At 39.5% G+C, this 22,918-nt stretch overlaps 1 protein-coding gene across 2 annotated transcripts; it reads left to right on the top strand.

The window, feature by feature from the left end:
* The first annotated feature begins 6 nt into the window (after positions 1-6).
* LOC112051692 (exportin-6) lies at positions 7-22,734 on the top strand. 2 transcript variants are annotated; one of them, XM_052885574.1, is made up of 21 exons: positions 7-210; positions 328-537; positions 967-1,164; positions 1,720-1,891; positions 2,245-2,374; positions 2,857-2,995; positions 3,215-3,381; positions 3,820-3,943; positions 4,294-4,376; positions 4,996-5,104; positions 6,222-6,314; positions 7,096-7,255; positions 8,829-8,997; positions 14,317-14,443; positions 15,145-15,285; positions 15,623-15,811; positions 16,150-16,328; positions 16,762-16,944; positions 17,228-17,420; positions 17,917-18,147; positions 18,732-22,734. In XM_052885574.1, exons 1-21 carry the CDS (start codon positions 208-210, stop codon positions 18,828-18,830), a joined length of 3,099 nt encoding a protein of 1,032 aa, XP_052741534.1. In that variant the 5' UTR covers positions 7-207; the 3' UTR covers positions 18,831-22,734. The 2 variants fall into 2 exon arrangements, with proteins under 2 accessions (XP_052741534.1, XP_052741533.1); XM_052885573.1 differs by lacking the exons at positions 7-210; positions 328-537; positions 967-1,164; ... (15 more) ...; positions 17,917-18,147; positions 18,732-22,734 and adding an exon at positions 9,255-13,463 and having other exon boundaries at positions 8,859-8,997.
* Positions 22,735-22,918: the final 184 nt, after the last annotated feature.

Here is a 22,918-nt window from a genome sequence, read left to right as displayed (position 1 = left end):
GTGACATTGACATAAATATATTAGCCCCGAATCTGAAATGGAGTTTTTTTATTTAGAAAACTGAAATAAAGTTACTTGTATGCAAATAGCGTTATTTCTGTATGTAGAACCAATATACGCTACTAAATTTCTATATCATTAACATATGTGGTTCACAGAATTATTATGTAAATTCTCAATTTACTAAAACAAAAATAAGTTACAATCATGGTAAGTGCAAATCTTCTGTAAAATAATATTGATAGAAGATTGTTTATAAGTTAATCGTATAGGTTTAGAGTGTATTTTTATTTATTTGTAACTGAATTTACTCTAATTTATTTGCAGTCTGAGTTCGAAATTAATGAGGCGTTGGCCTCGTTAGAGATGCTAATGTCGGAGTTCTTCGCACCGACTACTAATAATTTTAGGAAAAGAGAAATAGAAAATATGCTAGAGAATTTTTCAAATAATCGCGACTCATGGAAGCACTGTTTGTTATTTCTACAAAAATCACAGAATCAGTATGTGTTAATGTTTATTCTCACTACACTTGAGGTAAGTCCAATGTGCAGTTCAATATTCTTTATGTCAGTCACATACACAGATTAAAGAATAATAGGCAGATGCAGTGCATGGAACACAGCAGTGATGCAGCCATCTAAATACAAATTGATAAACAAATACATTTTCAAGTCAGTACGTCAGACATAATAAGATGGACTATTTTTTATAAGTAATTATGGATTATTTGTTTATTAAAATATCAATTTATTTTGTTGTTAGTGTTAAATCTTGAAATACAAATTATGATAAAAGTTTGTATATGTGGATGTTAAGGACACACATGATTTTTAATTTTTTTATGCATTTCAGTGGCCTCACTGGGCTGCTTGTGAAGACTCATTCTGTATCTTTCTTTATTCTGTGGTCACATAACCAATAATAAACAAAACAAATATTAACTTATCTTGATTAACATTTCAGAAAATTATAAACAGACAGTGGATTAGTATATCAGATAATGAGAAAACAGAAATAAGATTAAATCTGATGAATGAACTGATGACAAAACATGAAACAATGCCATATTTTATTAGAAACAAATTGGCAGCACTTCTAGTCTCTATAGCTCGCTACGACTGGCCACATTTGTATCCTGATTTTTTTACTAATATTGTTGAGGTAGGTATTAAACATATTTCAAACATCAAAAAATTTTGGATTATGTATGTGAAATAGGATTTTGGTAATGAAATAGTAAATTGATAGAAAGTGACTCAAGGGCGTAAATTTGACATTTGAAAGTGTATTTTTCATATGGTCATTGTACTGAATACTTGAGATAAATAAGATATTCATCTAAAATTTCAAACAAACAACAAAATTTTTTGTGAAAGATCCAGTCACAGCCAATAGCAGTGGAATTGAAAATATTACTCTCTTACGTTGTGCCCATCACCACGTAAGAGAGTAATATTTTTTTTTAATTTTGATAAGATGAAAGAGACAGATATTTTTGATTCCACTGCTATTTGTCAACAAAATATCTCTATCTTGCCATGAGTTATATCATTGACACATGCAAGACGACATATGTGTGTGTGAGAAAGTAGAATAAAGGTTGTGTATCTTATTATACCTTCCAATAAAACAAACACAATTTCTAGCAATACATGTAAGTAATTTTTACTTTAATTCAGCAGACATTTTATATTCATATTTTTATGGTTTCCAAAGTTGCTAAAATGTGAGGGCCACCAGTGTATAGTTGGCTTGGTTTTGGCACAAGCAGCCAGTGAAGAGCTGGGAGCAGCCCGAGATACTGGAGTGTTACTACTCTCCACCAGAAAAAGTCAACTTGAAAGGCTTATGCTGAAAGGCATGCCTCAAATGCTATCGGCACTTAGTGGTAAGTAGGCTGAAGTTTTATTTTCTTTTTAAATATATTAGCCATGTTTTTTTAAACATGAGCAGTATTCTCTATTTCCACTAAATTAAGCCATTCTATTAGGATTGGATACAAATATAGTCAAATGGTTAAAGATCAAATCCTAGGCTTCTCTGATTTGTTAATGCCACCTAGCTGGAGCTACTTACGCAGGCTACAAACTAGTCAGTTGAAAATAACGGTCTGTAGCCCACATATAAAAAATAATTACAAATGTATTGACAATAAGAAATAAACTTACTAATTCCATAAGAAATAAACCAGAATTCATTTTGAATTTTATAATGGTAAATAAGTGTGATTTAAAATTGCAGCCATATTAGAGAGGAATGCTCAAAAGGAAGGTCAGTCCAATCCTCCTCCATCTCCTACCAGTGGAATGCCACAAACATCAGCCTTGCCCGATTTACTCGCCAATGCACATGATGTTCACTCGGCAGATAAGTAAGTATATATAGATCTGTAACTACAAAATAACATATAAAACAAAATTGCTTCCCATTATCATTCTGTAACTATGCTTAGATCTTTCAAGTTACAAAACAGATTTTAATGCAGTTCTCATGAATAAAAAAAGTTAGAGGAGAGAAAGCTTTTGACTTATACATATAGTTTAATATTGTTTTCCACTTGGAAGCAGTGGTAGACATCTAGTATTTATAATCTGTCTGTCTATTTGTCATTCGGGATAAACTCGAAAATACTAAACGCGGGTGAAATCGCGGGCATCTGCTAGTATAGAACAAGACACAGACTAAAACAAACATTATAGAATTATTAGACATAATTATATGGGTAATTATAAAGTGTAAAAGTTCTAAACTATTGTGTGAATGTTTTCAAGTGGACTAAAACAAAGCAAAAAATTTTTTGTGAATAAACTGTGCTTCAATTCAGTAGTAGTTTCTGATGTGCTTTATTTTCAGAGCACTAAATATGGAAATTGTAGTGAAGTGCCTCACCACACTGCAGCACTTGTTTCTGTGGTTGCCGCTCTCGTCGCACGTACCGCCATCGCTCGTCACTACCGTATTCTACTGGGGCAGTGTCGCTACACAATCACAGGTCAGCATAAAAGACATATGGATATCTGATATCCGCGGATACGAATATCCGGCGGAGAAGAAAGATCGGAATCTGTAACAGATCTTATAGCTTATAAATTACTTAAAACTAGTTCCAATATCAAAAACTGTGTTCGAAAGTCTTTATTATGGACTATGTCCACTTCAACGGCTGTTGATGTTAATGTTGATGATTGCTGATATATGGTTTTGGTAGCAGAGCGTGGAGGCGGCGCTGGCGGGGCTGGGCGGCGTGTGCGAGCTGCTGTACCGACGGTACGCGCCGCCGTCGTCGGCCGCCACGGCGCTGCGCCTGCACCACTGCGCACTGCGCCTGCTGCGCCACCTCACGCAGCACACGCACCACATGCATCGCGCGCACGTAGAGTGAGTACCGGCGGTGCGAGCCGCTGTAGCCTGTACCGCTGACATGACAAGCATATGAGGCTTTACAACCAATAGCGTGCACTTCATAAGGGCATATAAGTGCTGTATACCTTCTAGGATTACTGTCTGATAGTACTTAAAGACAATAAATAATATTATGAAATGAATATTGAAACATATGAAAATTAGTTATACCACTGTCAAGTAATGAATGCCATTGCAAGACAAAACCAAGTCAAAGTCAACATTGAAACTACCTATATGAATGAAGTTAAAAAGTAGCCTTACATGTCCTTAATATCACACAAAATCCATTTTAACTTATACACAAATCTACTTAACAGCATTAGTGAATGTTGATATTTCTTGTTATTGAAATTGTCATTAAAAATTATAATGGTTACTTGTTAAGTTCTCTAAAATTTTTTTTTTTTTCAGTTACTTAAACAAATTGGCAGAGTTTCTCAAATTGTTTGTATCTCTGCATTTCAAGAGGTTAGAAGCTGAGCCAGAGTTTGATGCTATAGACTTCTTGACATACTTATTCCAGTATACATTCCAGGTGACTATTCTGAAGATTTTACTTTTAGGGACTTTTATAACTGATTGTGTCAAGTTAGTGTCAAAACCTTTAACTTGTATAATTTGTGTCAAGTCAAAATCTTATTAAAATAGTTATTTTCAGTTCTGTACCATTCATATAATTTGAGTCCGAGTTTGTATGGAGATTGGGTTTCTCCTTACTTATAGACCCTTGGTTAGTCTACCCCATAAGATAGTTATCATGACTAAAATAGCTAACTTTTAGATCATCAAGTCACAAGTAAGATGATTAATGAAAGTTACCCTAGTTTGTCCTTTGTTTTAGTTTAAAGATGAAAAATTACAATGATTTAATAAAAACAATTTCAGGTGCCTACTTGTACTACATTTGTAAGTTGCTTAGATGTATGGATACAATTTATCGACGTGTTAAAGCCTGAAGATACTCCTAAGTAAGTGATTTTATACATCTATCATCATTATTAACACATATAAACATTATCGGCAGATGGACATCCAATGCTGGAATAGGTCCCTGGTTGTAAGAACCCCGTAACCTGTTTGATGTCATTGGTCCAATTATTGGGAGGTTGAATACAGCGCGTATCGGTGCGGGGCTCAGACTAATTACATAAGGACCTGCCTCGATAGACGTTACTTTTATATTGTCAAAGTATATGATCAACGATCTAATGCTATTATAAAAAATGTCTCTATAGAATCGTGTTCGTTGGTTCTCTGTAAAAATACTTTTTGTGTAGTTGAATGGTGTAAAAACTGTCAACAACTTCAACCTCGTTTTCCACATAAAATGACAGACAATTATTTTGTTTGTGAATTTGGGTGCTAAACTAGTCTATGTCTGTCTAAAGTGCGGGGTCGTCATTCGATCACCTTGAACTATATGCCCCGTCCATCACCACTTCAGCTTTCTGACTGATTGAAATTTGCTGTCAATAAAATGAAAATACTAAGTTTACTTTCGAGAATACAGTCCACTATAAATAGAATAAACTGATATTTTGGTAATTATTATTAGTTAGTACCCATAGTATTTTTTGCTCCTTTCAGATATTGGGAAGCTCTGCAAGCTCTAGTGAATGGTATTTTAAACAAAATACAGTTCCAACACAACAAGGCGCAATTACAACATCTTGACAATGACTCCTGTGATGATGACGTAAGTCTTCTACTATCAATAGCATGCCTTTATGATAGGGATACCAAGATATAGATATTCTATTTTGGGAAGACTTGCTATGGTTGTAATACGTAGTTGTAATTTGTACAGACAGGCACGTTTGTGTGTGAAACTGAAGTGTCTAAGCAGAATCACACTATAATATTATAAAGGCGAAATTTTGTTTATAAGTGTGTGTGTGTGATGTTGGTTCCTCCCTTGCGCTGCGGCTACTGAAGCGATTTGACTGAAATTTGGAATGGAAATTGATTTTTTCTGGATTAACACATAGACTACTTTTCATTCCGGAAAATCCATGGTTCCCGCGGGATTTGTGATAAACTGAATTCCACGCGGATGAAGTCGCGAGCGTCAGCTAGTATATAAATTATCATCTGCCTGTAATTGGTTGCTAAGCATTGGTGTCACACGCTGCTCTCTGTATCACTCTACATATTTTAACAATGCGTCTCTGATATGCTAACATTCCTTTAGTTTACACACTCAAACGCGTTTGTGCAACATCTAGTGCGAAAGCGTCTTCCAAAAAATAGAATATCTACACCAGATAGGTACTATATGTCTAGTACATCATTAACAACCCATACTTATTCGGCTCACTATTAAGCATGAATCTCCTCTCAGAAGGAGAAGGGTTAGGCCAATAAACCACCGTGCTGGACCCAATGTGGATTGGCAGACTTCACACATGTAGAGAATTAAGAATATTCTCAGGTATGAAGTTTTCCTTACTATGTTTTTCTTTTACCGCTTGAGACACCGCGATATTTAATTTCTTAAAATGCACATAACTGACGAGTTGGAGTACGCCCTTTGAATCGAAGTGAGAGGCCATATCGACTGATATCACGGATCAGTCTAGTACATAGTGTGTTACCTGCTATATTCCATTAGATAGACTTAAGATAGTGCTTCACAGTAAGTCGAAAATGGGTTGTTAATGATGAATAATGATGACTTGAACCTAACACAACAACAACAGTTAAGGAAGAACAACAACTTAACAATAAATATATGTTATGGAAGTACATAAAAATATTCAATTTGGCAATATTTATTGTTTGTTACTAAAATTGTTTTATTTATTTCTTTGCAGGGAGAAACCGAGTGGCAAAAGTTCCTAAAGCACTGTATAGAATGTATCGCGAGAGTGGCGGACTTGGCGCCGCTAGACGTTTTCACTGCTGTGGTGAGTTAGCAATAACTTGTATATTGTTATACTAACCGACGCCCGTCCGCATGGAAAACTTAAATCATGACATTATTTATTATAATATGTGCTATAAAAATGTAATCTTATGTTATATCATATTAACCTCTTATCTTCCAGTTTCAGTGATTAGTTAATAACTTAAAGCAAATTGAGAAAACAGCTATATTACGTCAATTAAGAAACACTTTATTTATATGATATTTTGCTAGCTATCTATACCTTTGCTCAGGTGTAAAAGCTTTTTCTATACTCGGGAATAATACTTTTTGACTGAGGAAGATATCAAAATTACTGTTTTTGTGTAAGATAGCATGAGACGAGACAAAGACGAATGTCGATAGATAGCAGCCGGATCAACAATATCACCATCTCTTTCGATTCGTTGGGAAAAAGAGAGATCGATTTCATCTCTGCCGCTTAACAAACGACAGTATAGTCTTTCCTCTTCACGAGATTGACACATGCAAGGCCTACAGATAATTTTTACATATTTTATTTTGTAGATTTCTGAAAATCTTAACAGCAACATGTAATTTCCCAAGAGCATCAATAGCTCAACGTTAAATCAGCCGGACTCGTCACTGAGAGGTTGTTGTTCAGTCCCCGCCCGCTGGACCATTCGTAACCCCTCCTAACACAGTTTAATTCAACTAGATGGAGAGCAATGGGAAAACATAATTTTTTTTATCCAAAAAAGGAAATATTTTTTTTTTTATAATCGGACTGTAAACATGTATGGAATACGCATATCGTGCAGATGGAGCGCTGGCAGTGCCTGGCGGGCGTGCACGCGCGCGCGGCGGGGCGCGGAGCGGGCGCGGGCGCGGACGCGGAGGCGGAACGCCTGCTGGCCGCGCTCCTCGACCTGGCCACGCTGACGCGCGTGCTGGGCCGCCTGGCGCCCTCCCTGCTCGCTGGTGAGACGAATCCCCGAGAGGGAGATATACAACAGTAGATCATAAAACAGTAAACATAACAAGGATTATTAATAAGCGATTTAATTTTATAAAATGAACAAAAGATTACTGTTACAATTATCAGACTTGTGTGATTTTTGAGCAAAAAAATGTCGCTTAATTCTTAACTTATTTATTTATTTTCTTAAGTTAAAAACTAGCCTCACAGGATAATCCAATTCGCTGACTTACTCGTAGCACTCTATTATAACTCTACTTAATTAAATATATACATTTAAAAATTAATACTGCTTGGTACCTCTCGGTACCTTCAGAGTGCGAAGTGCAAATGTCAACGTAATTCGAGGACGAACAACGCCACAAAAAGCCTTTATATCTCAAATAAACTATCGATTTAATATTTTTTATAAGTTTTTATTTTCTTATTCATTGTGTAAGTGCCGTAGACTCCTTAATGGGATCTCGGCAGCGTCACTGAGCGCAGAAGCATCGCCTGATGGGGCAGAAGCAGAGTAGATGGGCTGAACGACTTTCTAAGGGCATCTCTTCTGAGACTCGGACCTCGGTTTAGATGGCCATTCGAGAAGGGTGTTTTGGCCTGAGTGTATCAGTCGCTAACTATGGGCCTTATAAGAAAGCTCAAAGTCACTCAGCGGGCGATGGAGCGAGCTATGCTTAGTGTTTCTCTGCGTTATCGAATCAGAAATGAGGAGATCCGCAGACGTACTAAAGTCACTGATATAGCTCAGTGAGTCGCGAAGCTGAAGTGGCAATGGGCAGGCCACATAGTTCGAAGAGCCGAGGGCGTTGGGGTCCCAAGGTGCTGGAGTGGCGACCCCGCACCGGAAACCGCAGTGTTGGTCGACCCCCCACTACTGTCGGGTCGACTGAAGACAGGACAGAAGGGTTGCAGGAAGCCGCTTGATGTTCGCGGCTAGAGACCGTTTTGTTTGGAAGTCCATGCACAAGGCCTATGTCCAGCAGTGGACGTCCATCGGCTGACAATGATGATGATGATGATGTATCAGTCCGGGCGTCTCCGAAATCGTCAGTTTTTATAAGTACAAAATATAAAAGGAACGATCTTAAGAGTGTGCAATATGTAATTTGGTGGTTACGAATGGTTCTGGATCTCAGATTCTAGAAAAGTTTGGAGCTTGATATTTGGGTAAATGATATTTCAAAGTGTTAGCTTCGTTATGACTATACAAAATACACAATTTGTAAAACTTTTCTCGATAGTTTATTTTTTTGAAAAATACATGTTTTGCTCACATTTTGCTTTCAATTTCAGGGAAAGCAATATTATTTTCTTAAATTTTTGTTTTGTATAGAAAATTAGGTATATATCTTGAACATGGCCATTTTGTTTTTCGTTATGTTGTTTAATTCACTTGCAATTAGACAAAAATGGTTTTGGCGCTCACGTCATAAAATTTGCGACGCGCGCCAATCGCTACGTGCTTTTCACTCACGTGAAAGTCATAATTCGGCGTCTCGTTTGCGCTTCGAATTTTATCCATATCGTACCGACACGCTGCGCGCTCTTAAATACAAACATGTTCACCGGCAGAGCCTGAAAGCAGTGCATCAAGCGGGTCGACGGCAGTGGGCGCTGCTCGCGGCTGCGCGGCCGGCGCGGCGCTGGTGGAGCGCTGCGCGAGCGCGCTGGCGGGCGCGGCGCTCACCCGCCCGCACCGCACGCATCCGGTGCCCGCGCTGGCCCGAGCGCACGTCATGCTGTGAGTACAACATTCTGAAATATTTTCCACTATCGCACAAGTTAAAGAATAATAATAATAATAATAGTTTATTTAAAGGTAAAAACCCAGTGTAAAACAAACATAATAATAATAACAATACACCTGCCATCCGTCTGGAGTGACATATTTTTTTCAAACAAATAAATAAAATTAAAATAATTTAAATATATACGCTACAAATAAGCCAAATCAAATAGAAACAGTAAAATGAATTTGAAGAACATTATAAACCATAGAAAATATGCGACGAGTTGGCGGCCAGAGCACCAGCGCACGAAATAACATCTTCATATCGTCGTCGACGTCGCCGTCGTCGTCTGAGGAATTTAAGACCCCGCCAACATCTGCTGGGGATGAGACACCCGTGCGGACGACTCATCGGGGTGTCACCACACGACGACGGCAACACCAACAACAACAGCAACAACACCAGCAGGACGTCGACGAGATACCACTACCGGAGAGCTTGGATCAAGAGGGGCTGCGGGCTCCTGTGAGTGCTCCCGCTACCGGTGGTGTAGTGCGTCGCATGAGATGGTCTCGTCCACTCAATGAGAGCGTCATGCGAGCGTACTATGGGGCGACAGAGGGGGGAACTAACCTTACTGCGTACCGGTCAAGGATGTTGTCTATGTTTCAGACTCTTGAGCCAACAGTGACCGTGACTGCGCAGCGACTATCGGATCAGGTGCGAGCAATCCAGCGACGTCATCTGCTAGATGAAGCTCACCTTGAACGACTGCGCTCTACTTCAGTACAAATCGATACCATCCGTAGCTTACCTCAGCAAACATTGCAAACCAACATCCCAGAGGTGCTACAGGATGGTATCGATATGCAAGTAAGTAGCCAGAATTATGAGCAATTGAGGAGAACTTTGGAGGATTCTATTGTGACATACAGGTACATGCCTCTTAATTTAAGACCAAAATTGCCTCGTTTGCCTGTACATAGACGAAATATGGCGTTAGTGGGGGTTCTAGATCAGATTTTAGGTGAATATCTCGTAACATCTGAGGACCTAAGTGATACGCATTCGATTCTATTCTGTGGAGCCGTTGCGGCGTGTCGTATTGCGGGTGTCAAATTCCCTGAACCACGCACGGTTCCGCAGAGGACGGGTCAAGCACCAGCTTGGCGGACCAGAATCGAAAGGCGTATCACACTGACTAGAACTCTCATAGCTAAGCTAATCTGCTTCAAGGAGGGCAACAATCGCCCTAGAGTTATGCGATTTGTGAATCAGGCTTTTGCTGGGACTGACACACGTCCGTTCCAGTACTTGGCTTGTGTCACCGAACGCATTGACTTCTTGAAGCAGAAAGTCTATGCATGGGCACAACGCATTAGGCGTTATAAAGAGCGCATAGACCGGTATAATCAGAATAGAATCTTTCAAAGTGACCAACGGAAAGTGTACAGGAACTGGGAACGATCCAGTGCCTGTGTGACAGATGGGGAACCTCCGACTTCTGATGCTATGTCAGATTTCTGGCGTAGCATCTGGTCGGCCCCCGTAGGCCACACTGAAGGTGATTGGATGAGTACTGTCAAGGAAGAGTGTGCAATGGTGGAACAAATGATTCCGATATCCATTACTACAGAAAATGTAAGTTGTGCAATTCGTCCGGCGTCAAACTGGAAATACCCAGGACCGGACGGATTGCACAACTTCTGGTTAAAATGGTTTCGTAGCGCCCATTCTATCTTGGCAGTGCAATTTCAAAATGCCATTGACACTGGATCGCTACCGGCATTTTTAACAACTGGTGTCACGTTCCTGCTACACAAATCCGGAAGTACCACAGACCCCAAAAACTACCGACCGATAACATGCTTACCCACCATCTATAAGCTCCTTACATCCATTCTGTCATCAAAATTAACGATGCATATAAATGCAAATAATATTTTGGCCCCAACACAGAATGGATGTAAGGCCCGGTCTCGTGGTACAAAGGAACTTCTCCTCATAGACACTGCTATTTGCCAACAGGTTCGGCGAAACAGAAAAAATCTCACAGCTGCTTGGATAGACTACAAGAAGGCCTATGATTCGGTGCCTCATTCATGGCTCATGGAGGTCATGCGGTTGTACAAGGTCGATACAACACTATGCTCTTTTCTTGAGTCATGTATGAGACAGTGGATGACAGTTCTTCGTCACCCAGGCGCTTCTGAGTGTTCTGAATCGAATGAACTGATAGGGATTAGGCGAGGTATTTTCCAGGGCGATAGTTTGAGCCCTTTATGGTTTTGTCTAGCCCTTAATCCTCTCAGTACTTTACTGCGGGATTCAGGGCTAGGCTTTCGCCTTCGCAGGGGTGGTGAGCTCATATCTCACTTGCTTTACATGGATGACCTCAAGCTGTATGCATCAAAGCGTACAGACCTAGTGTCATTGCTGAAGATTACTCAAACCTTTAGCAATGACATAAGGATGGAATTTGGTGTAGACAAGTGTGCGGTCATCAATGTAGAGCGAGGAAGGATAGTGAGCTCCGAGAATATAGTTATTTCAGAAACTATCATTCTCAGATCACTCCTTGAAGGCGAGACCTATAAATACCTTGGAATGACAGAAGCACTTGGTATTGAGACAGGGAATATGAAACAGGTAGTGAAGGAACGCTTCTTTGGCCGCCTGAAAAAAGTCCTAAAAAGTCTTTTATCAGGCGGTAACAAGGTGCGTGCCTTCAATAGCTGGGTCATGCCCTTACTCATATACACTTTTGGCATTCTAAAGTGGACTCAAACCGAACTGGATTCCCTGGACTGTAAAGTCCGCAAACTGCTGACGTCATACCGGATGCATCACCCCCGTTCATCTGTAATGAGATTGTACATCCCACGCAAGTGTGGAGGACGTGGCTTCTTAAACGCCAAGAACCTCCATAATCGTGAGGTGTGCAATCTCAGAGATCATTTTCTCAAGATGAATGTGAGTATGTTTCAGGATGTCGTTGCAGTGGATAAGGGACTTACCCCGCTATCCCTAGGCAAAGAGAACTGGCGCAAGCCTATAGTAATTAGTAACTCAGATCGTGTGGCAATATGGAAGAGCAAGGAGTTGCATGGACGATTCTACAAGGCCCTTACTGGGCCGGATGTAGATCAAATAACATCTGTATCTTGGTTGCAATTCGGTGACCTCTTTGGGGAAACCGAGGGTTTTGTCTGTGCAATTATGGACGAAGTTATAAAGACGAGAAACTACCGGAAACACATTATGAAAGATGGCACTCTAGACATCTGTCGAGCGTGTCATCGTCCTGGGGAGTCCCTCAGGCATATTGTGTCCGGGTGTTCTCACCTTGCTAACGGCGAATACTTGCACAGACATAATCAAGTAGCCAAGATAATCCACCAACAGCTTGCTCTTCAATATGACCTTATCGATTTTGAGATGCCTTACTATAGGTACGACCAAGCGTCAGTTCTTGAAAATAGCAGTGCATTGCTCTACTGGGACCGAACGATTATCACTGACAGGTATATTGTAGCCAATAGACCTGATATAGTGCTAGTCGATCGGTCAATGCGTCGTGCAATAATTGTTGATATTACGGTTCCACATGACGATAATCTGGTTAAAGCCGAAAAGGAAAAAGTATCAAAATACTTGGACCTTGCTCACGAGATTACCGCCATGTGGAATGTTGAGTCAACTATTATTGTTCCGATAGTTGTTTCAGTCAATGGTCTTATAGCGAAAAGTTTCGACCAACACCTTAAGAAGCTTTCGCTTAACTGTTGGATCAAGAGTCGGATACAAAAGGCAGTGATTCTTGAGACGGCGCGTATTGTGAGGAGGTTCCTCACTCTGGAGCCCTGACCACCGGTTGCTTGGGCACTCAAATGTCCCGCAGCGGGAGGGTGAATTTTTTTTATAAATTTTTAATAATGTTTTGAATTTTACACTTATATTGTTAAAAATTTAAAAAAAAAGAAGTAATAAATAAATGAGAGTAATAACAATACAAAAATAGTAAAAATAGTAATTAAAATTGACATTACACTAATTTAATTGTTTAACTAGTATAGGTATCCGTATTATGTATACATATTCGTATGTTCTGAATAGGCAGTTAGATCGCACGGAACACAGTGATGCAGCCATTCCATATACACATTCAAAAACTAATACATTCTCAGTACGACCTCCGTGGCGCAGTGGTATGCGCGGTGAATTTACAAGACGGAGGTCCTGGGTTCGATCCCCGGCTGAGCCGATTGAGATTTTCTTAATTGGTCCAGGTCTGGCTGGTGGGTGGCTTCGACAGTGGCTAGTTACCACCCTACCGGCAAAGACGTACAAGTGATTTAGCGTTCCGGTACTATGTCATGTAGAAACCGAAAAGGGGTGTGGATTTCCTTCCTCTTGTCTTTTGTGTATTATGTTGTATTATGTGTGTGTGTGTGTCCAAATAAAATAATTTTCTTTCTTTCTTTCTTTCTTTCTTTCTTTCTAAAAAGGCGTCATATGTTTTTAAATATTTTAAAAACTGTTCACAAAAAAAAAGATGGAGAATTTTTTAAAGGTCAATCGAAAATCGCCAGCACGAAAAAGTGTCAAGTTCCGCCTGAACAGATGAAATGAAAAATACCAAGAAGAAGACCTAATTATATAAATGTAATATACAGAAATCTAGAAAAGGTACTCAATTCGCAATAACCGTAACTACCAATTCGCTATCCGGGGTCAAAAATCCAATTTATCAATAATCTACTCAAGATGACAAGAAAATCAATCCAAAGGTAAAAGTTTCATTGTGACTCTTACATTTTTTTTGAAGTGATAACGTCTTGTAAATCTATAAACGCGTTCTGCTCGTGACGCATCTATCTCTCTTCTTCTCTATCTAATCATTCCAATGTTTTCATTTGACATTATGATGTAGTTATCATGTTATATATTAAAAATAAATTGCATTGTCGTTTTTCATTACATACTAGTATCACATTATATCTGTAGTTTAATTAGTAATTATTTATTATTAAAATGTAACACATATTTGCTGCTTATATTAATTTAGTTAATGTGAATTTATTTGTACATTTATATTAGCTGTGACGTCACACAGGTCTCAGCTGAAAATCAGCGCCGTGTATTATACTTGTACGTAGTGCACGGCATATGCTGAGCTGGACACCCTTTCTTTTTAAGAGTTACAGACAGACATGCCGTCATAAGGTTAAGGTACTGACTGTCTGTAACTTTTAGATTTGAATAAATTTATTTTCTTTCTTTCTTTCAATCAATCAATCAATCAATCAATCATTTTTTTAACTCCACAGGCACGCGGAGATGTTCGCGTGCATGGGCGCGTGGTGCTGCTACGCGGCCGAGTGCGGCGTGCCGCTGCACACCATGGACGGGCTGCTCGGCGCCGCGCTGCCCTTCCTCGTGCCGCACGACGTGCCGGTCAGTACATACATATCAGTAGGTGTAGGGGATCCGGCTCGAAGGACCAGAAAAACGATTGTAGGGGATAAAAATAACACAAGAACGATTTAACAGGCAAAGCAGTGTGCGCGCGCTTATGGTGTCACCGCAGTTCGTACGTGAAGGCTACTGGTTGGTTGATGCCGAGTGCATCTATTTTCTAACAGTGGCGCGAGCGCCGTTCCATTTTACTTTATTATATTATTAATCCTATCGTTTATGAAGCCACTGGAATGTCACTCAAAAAGTTCAAAGTGTTTATTAAACGCAAGCTTTTAGTAAATTCATATTATAGTGTTTATGAGTATTTAAATGATAAAAAAGCTTAGTGTTAAACTGTTTTATACAACTGTGTGCTTAGTTTTAAATAAGTTTGTGAAATGGTGGTAAATAAAAAAAAAATAAACATTGGCTGAGTTTGTTGTGGACTCTTCTCGGACCAAGGCGCGTTTGAAACCGTCGTAACTTTAATTTTAAGTTTTCGAATGATTATTATCACCGTTATCTTAAGTTTAATATTATTGCCTGACGTTTCGAAAGAGCTTGTAAACTGAGCCTATTTGAAATAAATGAATTTTGACTTTGACTTTTATTGCGGACGTCGTCTTCGCCGGCGAAGACGCTGTGTAGCTGTGAAGTGTAGCCCGGGAAGATAAGAATGAACTTCATGACGTTTCCAGGAGCCACCTCTCCTGTGCCACGCGGCCGCGCACCTTCTGCTCAGCTTGTCCAAGAACGTCAAGTTCACAACCGATCTCATGGCGATGTTGGGAGACTTGTTCAATCACGCCCAACGCTCGCTGCACTATCTGGAACCGAAGGTATTGTATTTTTGTTAATGAATTATGTAAATTTGCATGTACATAATGGCCAAAACATCTACTTTATAACTCATTCTTAATATTCTTTGTCATTTACAGCTGAAGGATTTATACATAATACGCCATTATCTTTTATTAAAAATATTTATTACTTTTACATTAACTAGTCTACATATTTGAGCCGTGACCACAGAGAAGAGAGAGTAAGATGACAGATGACAATTATAGATAATTTTTATATGAAGTTCTCAACGAAATCCTTATTACGTGTACTACATGAAATTAATATTGTTTATATTAAATTTGATACGAGTCGACTACCGTATTGCGTGCGCAGACGGCGGGCGTGGTGCGCGAGGCGCTGGTGGCGCTGGCGCTGGCGCGCGGCGCGGGCGGGCACGAGGCGGCGCGCGCGCTGCTGGCCGCCTGGTCGGCCGCGCTGCCCGCCGCCGGCCCGGCCGCCGCGCTGCCGCCGCTCACCGCGCTGCTGCACGCCTTCGCTGATGCACCCACTGCCGCCAAAAAGGTAACAGCGCATTCAAATATACAGTGGCCCACAATGGAGTCGGGCCTTCCTTCATATATCATCTCCTTAACCCTAAGTCATAAATTTTGACGGACTTAGGGTGACGATGTTTCTTAACGACCACTATCATATTTTAATGATAATAATCCGGAGCTCCTGACCGACGGCTTAACGTGCTCTTCGTAGCACATGGGTTTGTGTAACACCACCAACTTTCTGAGTCCGACTGAAAATTTCTTAGAAAAATCCAACCACCAATCGAAACAGGAATCGAACCCTAAATCTTGTGATTCAAAACCACGTTCGAGAGCAGGATATAATAGGCGTAATGTGTTCAGATAATAGCCGAGGGCGTGTGCGCCGCGGCGGAGAGCGCGCTGCGGCTGCTGTGCGCGCCGGCGTGCGCGGCCGACGCGGAGATCACCGACTTCTTCCTGGCGCTGTTCACGGCGCTGCTGCCGCAGCTCGGCGCCTTCGCCTACACCGCCATCGACGTCTTCCTCGACGTCGCGCAGCGGTGAGCTGGCTCATATGTATTTATAGTAATCGTTTAAAAGGAACAGGTTTACGCGCTTCGAACCTGCTCTTTTCCTTTGACGTTATATTATGACACTAAAAACAAATAGGTCGTCTGATGATAAACGGATGACCATCGCCTATAATAAAGAAACATTTTTCACGGCCAGTAGCGGGTTCTTTGATGCAAAAATCTCATAACGAGCCTGTGTTGGAGAAGGAATATTCCCGTTCAACACCTTGTGCACAGTATAATATTGAACTCATTCTTTAGTGTGTTATCAAAGAACTAACCATTGCTACGTGTACAACGGGTTATACATATATTTTAGCCCGTCACGCAATATGTGCTCACACGTATCCACAAAAGTAAGAATGGTCGATGATGTTTCGCGCGCACCTAAACTGACGGCGCAACACGTATGTGTGTGCAGAGGTGACGGCGACGGCGCGGGCAGCCTGGAGCGGCTGGTGGAGTGCGTGCGGCTGGGCGTGGAGGCGGGCGGCGGCGGAGTGCGCGTGCACGCCGTGCTGCAGCTGCTGCAGGCGCACGTGCTGCCGCGCGCGCACGCCGCCGCGCCCGCACTCGCGCGCGCCGCGCACCGCCTGCTCGCGAGGTACACAGTGTAGACAGCCTGGAGCGGCTGGTGAAGTGCGTGCGGCTGGGCGTGGAGGTGGGCGGCGGCGGAGTGCGCGTGCACGCCGTGCTGCAGCTGCTGCAGGCGCACGTGCTGCCGCGCGCGCACGCCGCCGCGCCCGCTCTCGCGCGCGCCGCGCACCGCCTGCTCGCGAGGTACACAGTGTAGACAGCCTGGAGCGGCTGGGCGTGGAAGCACTCAGGTGGTAACGCTGAATTCATTGTAATATATGAAATGTACGTTCAATGTGTTCTGTGTGCAGTGTGCTGGTGCACCGCTGGCGCTACTTCTTCCCGCACAAGTGCGAGGGCGAGGAGGCGGCGCGGCGCACGGCGGAGCTGCGCGGCGCGCTGACGGCGCTCGGGCGCGCGCTGCTGCAGCCCGACATCGAGCTGCTGCGCATCAACCTGAGCACCCTCGACACGCTCAACACTAAGTGGAAACTGTATCATAAGGTGCGCCGCTCCCACTGTCTCGTTCAGCGCACGGCGGTAGCCCGACGTCTGCTGTGATAGTATGTCTTCTTACATCTTGTCTTCGTAAGTGAGAAGAAAATTATCACAATATTTGCGAAAAAACGAGTGTCCTTTAGACCATACGACTGCAGTGAAACAAACAGTCTTTCAAAAACAAAAAACAAAGCGCCATCTATAAACTTCAGGCATAACTGCATCGCAACAGGTTCTTAATGTGTACAAATAGGTATTGTTTAAAAGTTCTCTAAAAACGCCATCTACTGGTAGTTTAAAATAACAAACACTGTTTCACTTTGCCTGTAGATCGCGTAATTTAAAAGCCTCGCACAATTACACTTTTCGTAACGCTTTCACCAGTTTAATCCCGAAGTCGAGCGTGCCTAAAGAAGTTTACTTCAAAATTGTAATTGAGGTGCGAGAAACTAAATACTCATTTAAAGCAACAATTCTAAATTAGTTTTAATTTGGTTGTCAGGCGATCTTCCGGCAGGAGTTCATGTGCTCGGTGCTGTCGGTGCTGCTGTCGGGGCTGTCGGAGGGCGGCGCGCGCGCGCTGCTGCGCGACGAGGCGCTGGCGGCCGTGCACGCCATGGCGGCCGTGGACTTCGCGGCCTTCCGGCGCGCCTTCCTGCCGCACTTCGTGCAGTCGCTGCCCGGCCTGCAGCCGCAGCACGCGCGCCTGCTCGAGGACTTCCCTCCCGACACGGTACACATACACCTTAGACCATTTAAATAACAGGACCTGCCTCGCTGACCGTTACCCCTCTGGCAGAGATCAAAAATCTATGATCTAACGCGGTTATAAAAAAACTTGCTATAGAATCGATGTTTCATTGTTGTAATCGTTTTCGTCGTGTAAAGAGCTCCATAAAAATGCCAAAAAAATAAAATAAAATAGAAAATTCTTTATTTCGTTCAAAACGAGCCCAGCAAAGAATTTTGAGAATGAATTTTTTTTTATTAAATAACTGAATTAAATCAGTCATTTAATAAAAGATAGAAGTAATAAATGGGAAATTAGTAATTCTTAACTTCTTTCAAAAATGAAGTAATACCTGAAAGAGAAACTTAAAAGTTAGTAGCGATTAGTAGCGCCATCTCTCGTGTCAGACTTGCTTTACTTCGCTAGCTCCATCAGTTATAATAAAAGATAGAAGTAATGAATAAGAAAATAGTAATATAGTAATAGGGTGGTAACGAGCCACGGTCGAAAACCTCTTACCAGCCAAAAAGTCAGCCAGTTTTACTTAAAGTGATAATAATAATGATCATGATTTTATTATCCCTCAGGATCTACCAACGTTCACACAGAACATCCAGCGGCTGATGAACGACGTGAACTGTTACCGCACGTATCAGTCGCTCGCCTGCAACACCATGGGCTCCTAGTACTTACAGTGAGTTGCCCACGCGTGGGACGACGGTGCTGTGATTTCATGTCACCACCTGGGCTATTCGCTAACTCAGTGCCTTTCTTGAGGCTGATGTTCACGGAGCCTATTTGATACACATACATTTTACATTACAAAAAGTCATATTTCGTAGCATATCTTCTGTAGAAAACTGTTTTTATAAAACAAATTGGGTGAATTCCTGAAACTACCGAGTCAGCGAATAGCCCAGAAATATAAGATAATATAATATGTATAATCATACTGATCAACCGTTTATTGACGGTTGATGATAATTGTTGATGAAATGTTTTAAATAATAAATAAATAAACAGCTCAATTACCCATTAAAGCTTTTAACAACATTTCTGGAGTATTTAGTATCCCTATTTCACAAAAGTGAGTGAGGTCTTGAAGAGCAGAGATGATGTTGTCAATGTAAACTATTTTTTAGGTTTCCACACAATCAATTTTCTGTTTTCCACACAATATTTTTTTAGTTTTCCACACAATAAATTTTTAGTTTTCCACACAATAAATTTTTAGTTTTCCACACTATCAATTTTTAGTTTTTTCACACAATCAGTTTTTGGTTTTCCACACTATCAATTTTTAGTTTTTTCACACAATAAATTTTTAGTTTTCTACACAATCAATTTAGTTATCCACACAATATTTTTTTAGTTTTTTCACACAATCAATTTTTGGTTTTCCACACAATCAATTTTTAGTTTCTTCACACAATCAATTTTTGGTTTTCCACACTATCAATTTTTAGTTTTTTCACACAATAAATTTTTAGTTTTCTACACAATCAATTTAGTTATCCACACAATATTTTTTTAGTTTTTTTCACACAATAAATTTTTGGTTATCCACACAATATTTTTTTAGTTTTTTCACACAATCAATTTTTGGTTTTCCACACAATCAATTTTTAGTTTTTTCACACAATCAATTTTTGGTTTTCCACACTATCAATTTTTAGTTTTTTCACACAATCAATTTTTGGTTTTCCACACAATCAATTTGTAGCTATCTTGATCATTGGACTCGGTTCTTATTTCTTCTTTTCTCATTTGTCATGTATTTTGTTGCAAGAGTAAAAATAACAAAAGACTAATAATTATTAAGAATCCTGAAATAGTTCTAAACTATTTGGAATATATTTCAACCAAATTAGCTGGGTTGAGCCGTTTGTTTATTTCATTATGACGTCCCCTCTACACCATCAACCATATAGACGAATACGTCTCCTTTTTTTGGTATTTAGTTTTGTATTTTTCGTGCTTCCTTAATTTATGACCTTTTTAATTAATGGACAATCCCTAAACAATAATGGTTGGCAATAATGGTGATTCTGTCTCTGTCATCACCGATGGTGTATAGGAGGTATTATGGAAATTAATTATGATAGTTCAAATTATGTATCTTTTCAGCCAGAGTTGATAATCGTGAATTTTGTATGAAGTATAATCGAACCATGAGAGTTGATCAACGTTGATCATGGTTGATTTCATGTACCTCAACTACATACTTACATGTTTTAGTGTACATAATGTATATCTAGTATTTTTTTACAATGTAATTATAAAAAGATTCTTTCTTTGTGATTTATTATTATTATTATTATATAGAAAGAGTCTTTCTATATATTTTATAATATCAAAATGAATATAAGGTGCATTTTAAATTAACACGATGAAAATGTTCATGTCATACAACTAGTTTTAGTTTTAGCTAGTCAAATAGAAAATATATGCTTTTCCTAATGTAAACCATTATTAGTTATATATGTAAACCTCGCGGCAATAGTATATGTTATGCAATTTATAACTGGATTTCATTGTAAAAAGATTAGGGTTTTCTAAGCAAATGGGTATAATATAAAGTCGATTAATGATTTTTTATATGTAAATTTTGTTGTTCTATGTGCATCTATGAATGAGAGCAAGATGACATTGTGGACGCTTCGGCTACTGCTAAACCAACGACCAGGCTAATTCACTATCTTTGACATATACGAAATAGGTCTACTATAAATATCTATGTAACAAATGTCATCCGGTGCTTACTGTACTGGTGTATATCACACAGTAGGTAAATGACATTTTGTCAATTGATTTGATGTTTATTTTAATAGGTTGATAACAAAGACCAAAATAGTGAATAAGCCAGCTGTTGGAGACGACGAGAGAGGGAGACGTTCTTGTCTAGCCTTGTTAGCCTTTTCAAAAAAATATATACGTTTAATATTATTTATTAAGTACTTAATAGACTATTTCTTGAATATATGAATTATTAAATTACAGGTAATACCGAATAGGAGAAAGTTTGAATCTCGCTTGTCAATTGTAATAAATTTTCACTATAGTTACGATGTTCCATTATTGTGAGTTAAAGTCATTATGAGATGTTATTAGATGAATGTTAGTCACGTCTAAAAACATTCCTAATCCTAATATTGATTGTGCATAAAGTATGTAGAGTCGTAAAAGTCGTAAAAGGTGGACATTTGCTTTGTCAATGGTATTCAAAAAAAGGACGATGTTCTCAATTCTACGGAATCTTTGTTTTTTTTTTATATGGCGGCGTTAAAATTTATTATTAGATTAATCTAAATGATAGATATTAATTTCGAAACACATATATATTTGTATTGAAATGCAAATTGTTCTAAAGGGTTACCTATTCCTGTTTCGTTTCTTGCCGGCTTTTCTCGACAAAATCTGCCTTCCGAAGTGGTGGCAGTCTCAAAAAATAGTCACGTTTCAAAATTGTAAACTAAGTCTACTTTTAATCAGTGGTGGATTTACCAGGAGGCTAAGGTGGCTGGAGCCTAGGGCGGCAGATTTTAGGGGGTGATAAAGACCCAAAAAACTTTTCGTCGTTATCAACCCATATACGTCTCACTGCTGAGCTCGAGTCACCTAAGTAAACGCGTGCCACCTCCTGTAATCGACCGTAACTTATGAAGTCTACCTTTAAACGATCATTTTACATTTAAATAATAATTATCAAGTCGGTTAAATGTTACAAGCATGGGACCAAGTTTTATGCTTATGAATCTGTTTTATTCAACAAATAAAGACAAGGAAAAAGATAATACTGACGCTAAAAAAAAGTTTGTACGTTTAAGTACTCATAATTATTGTCTCAAATATGCTGTCAAACTTTTAGAAGTATTTCTATAAAAGTTTGATTATTTATATACAAGGTGCTGGGGAGTAATTTAACTTCTAAGGTGTTGACGAGACCAGTTATAGGAACCGAACTGCTTAATTAATATTTTATTTAAAAAAAAGTTTTTATGTTTTTACACAAAGTAATTCCGACAATCCATGTAATACACGCCTTTATCAACTGTGCATTTTAAAATACGTAAAACAACACAACAGATTCCCGGGCGGGAAAATTTTTCGACAGTGAAGCAAGGGTTGTCACAAAAAAATGTTTATTGGGAAAGATAAAAAAAATTGCTTGTGAGAATTTATCGACGTAAAATTTTTAATACTCGAACATGCAAGATAACGAAATAAGTTTGGATAGCAGCAAATAAAATTAAATTTTACCTCCCTGCGAAAAAGGGGCGACGACGTATGTAGTTTAATTAATGACATTGAAGTCTGAACTCTGAAGATCTACCTCTTTGCATACAAACGTATCTTCTTACTATCATAAATGGTCGGCAGTTTTTATCTTTTTCCTGCTTCTCAATCAATTTTAGAATGGTCATTCGGACATTCTTAATTAACATTAGTGGTTCATTAGTATCTATCTGTACATTTAGTTAAGAACTCGCTTACGCCATATTAAAGTTATTATGTTATATTGTACGTAAGGTTTATGAATTTTTCACTAAAAGTTAAAGGCTTATAATAAATAAATAAGTTTTAAATAAATTAATACTTTTATTTATTTTATGTTCCTTACTTATTTATTTTAGTGATCGCCACAATATTCTTTGAAATTACTATATTTGTTTCTTCATTACAATCCATTTCAAAATACAGGTAGGTGCTGCCGTTTCCTTTATTTCATAAGGCTTCAGTGTCTGTCGCCGATAGCTTATTGGTTGTTTGCGTA

Source organism: Bicyclus anynana, chromosome 14 (assembly GCF_947172395.1).
Source record: "Bicyclus anynana chromosome 14, ilBicAnyn1.1, whole genome shotgun sequence".
NCBI classification, from domain to species: Eukaryota; Metazoa; Arthropoda; class Insecta; order Lepidoptera; family Nymphalidae; genus Bicyclus; species Bicyclus anynana.
Note: the sequence above shows the minus strand (reverse complement) of the source record. Positions and strands in the feature narration are given on the sequence as shown.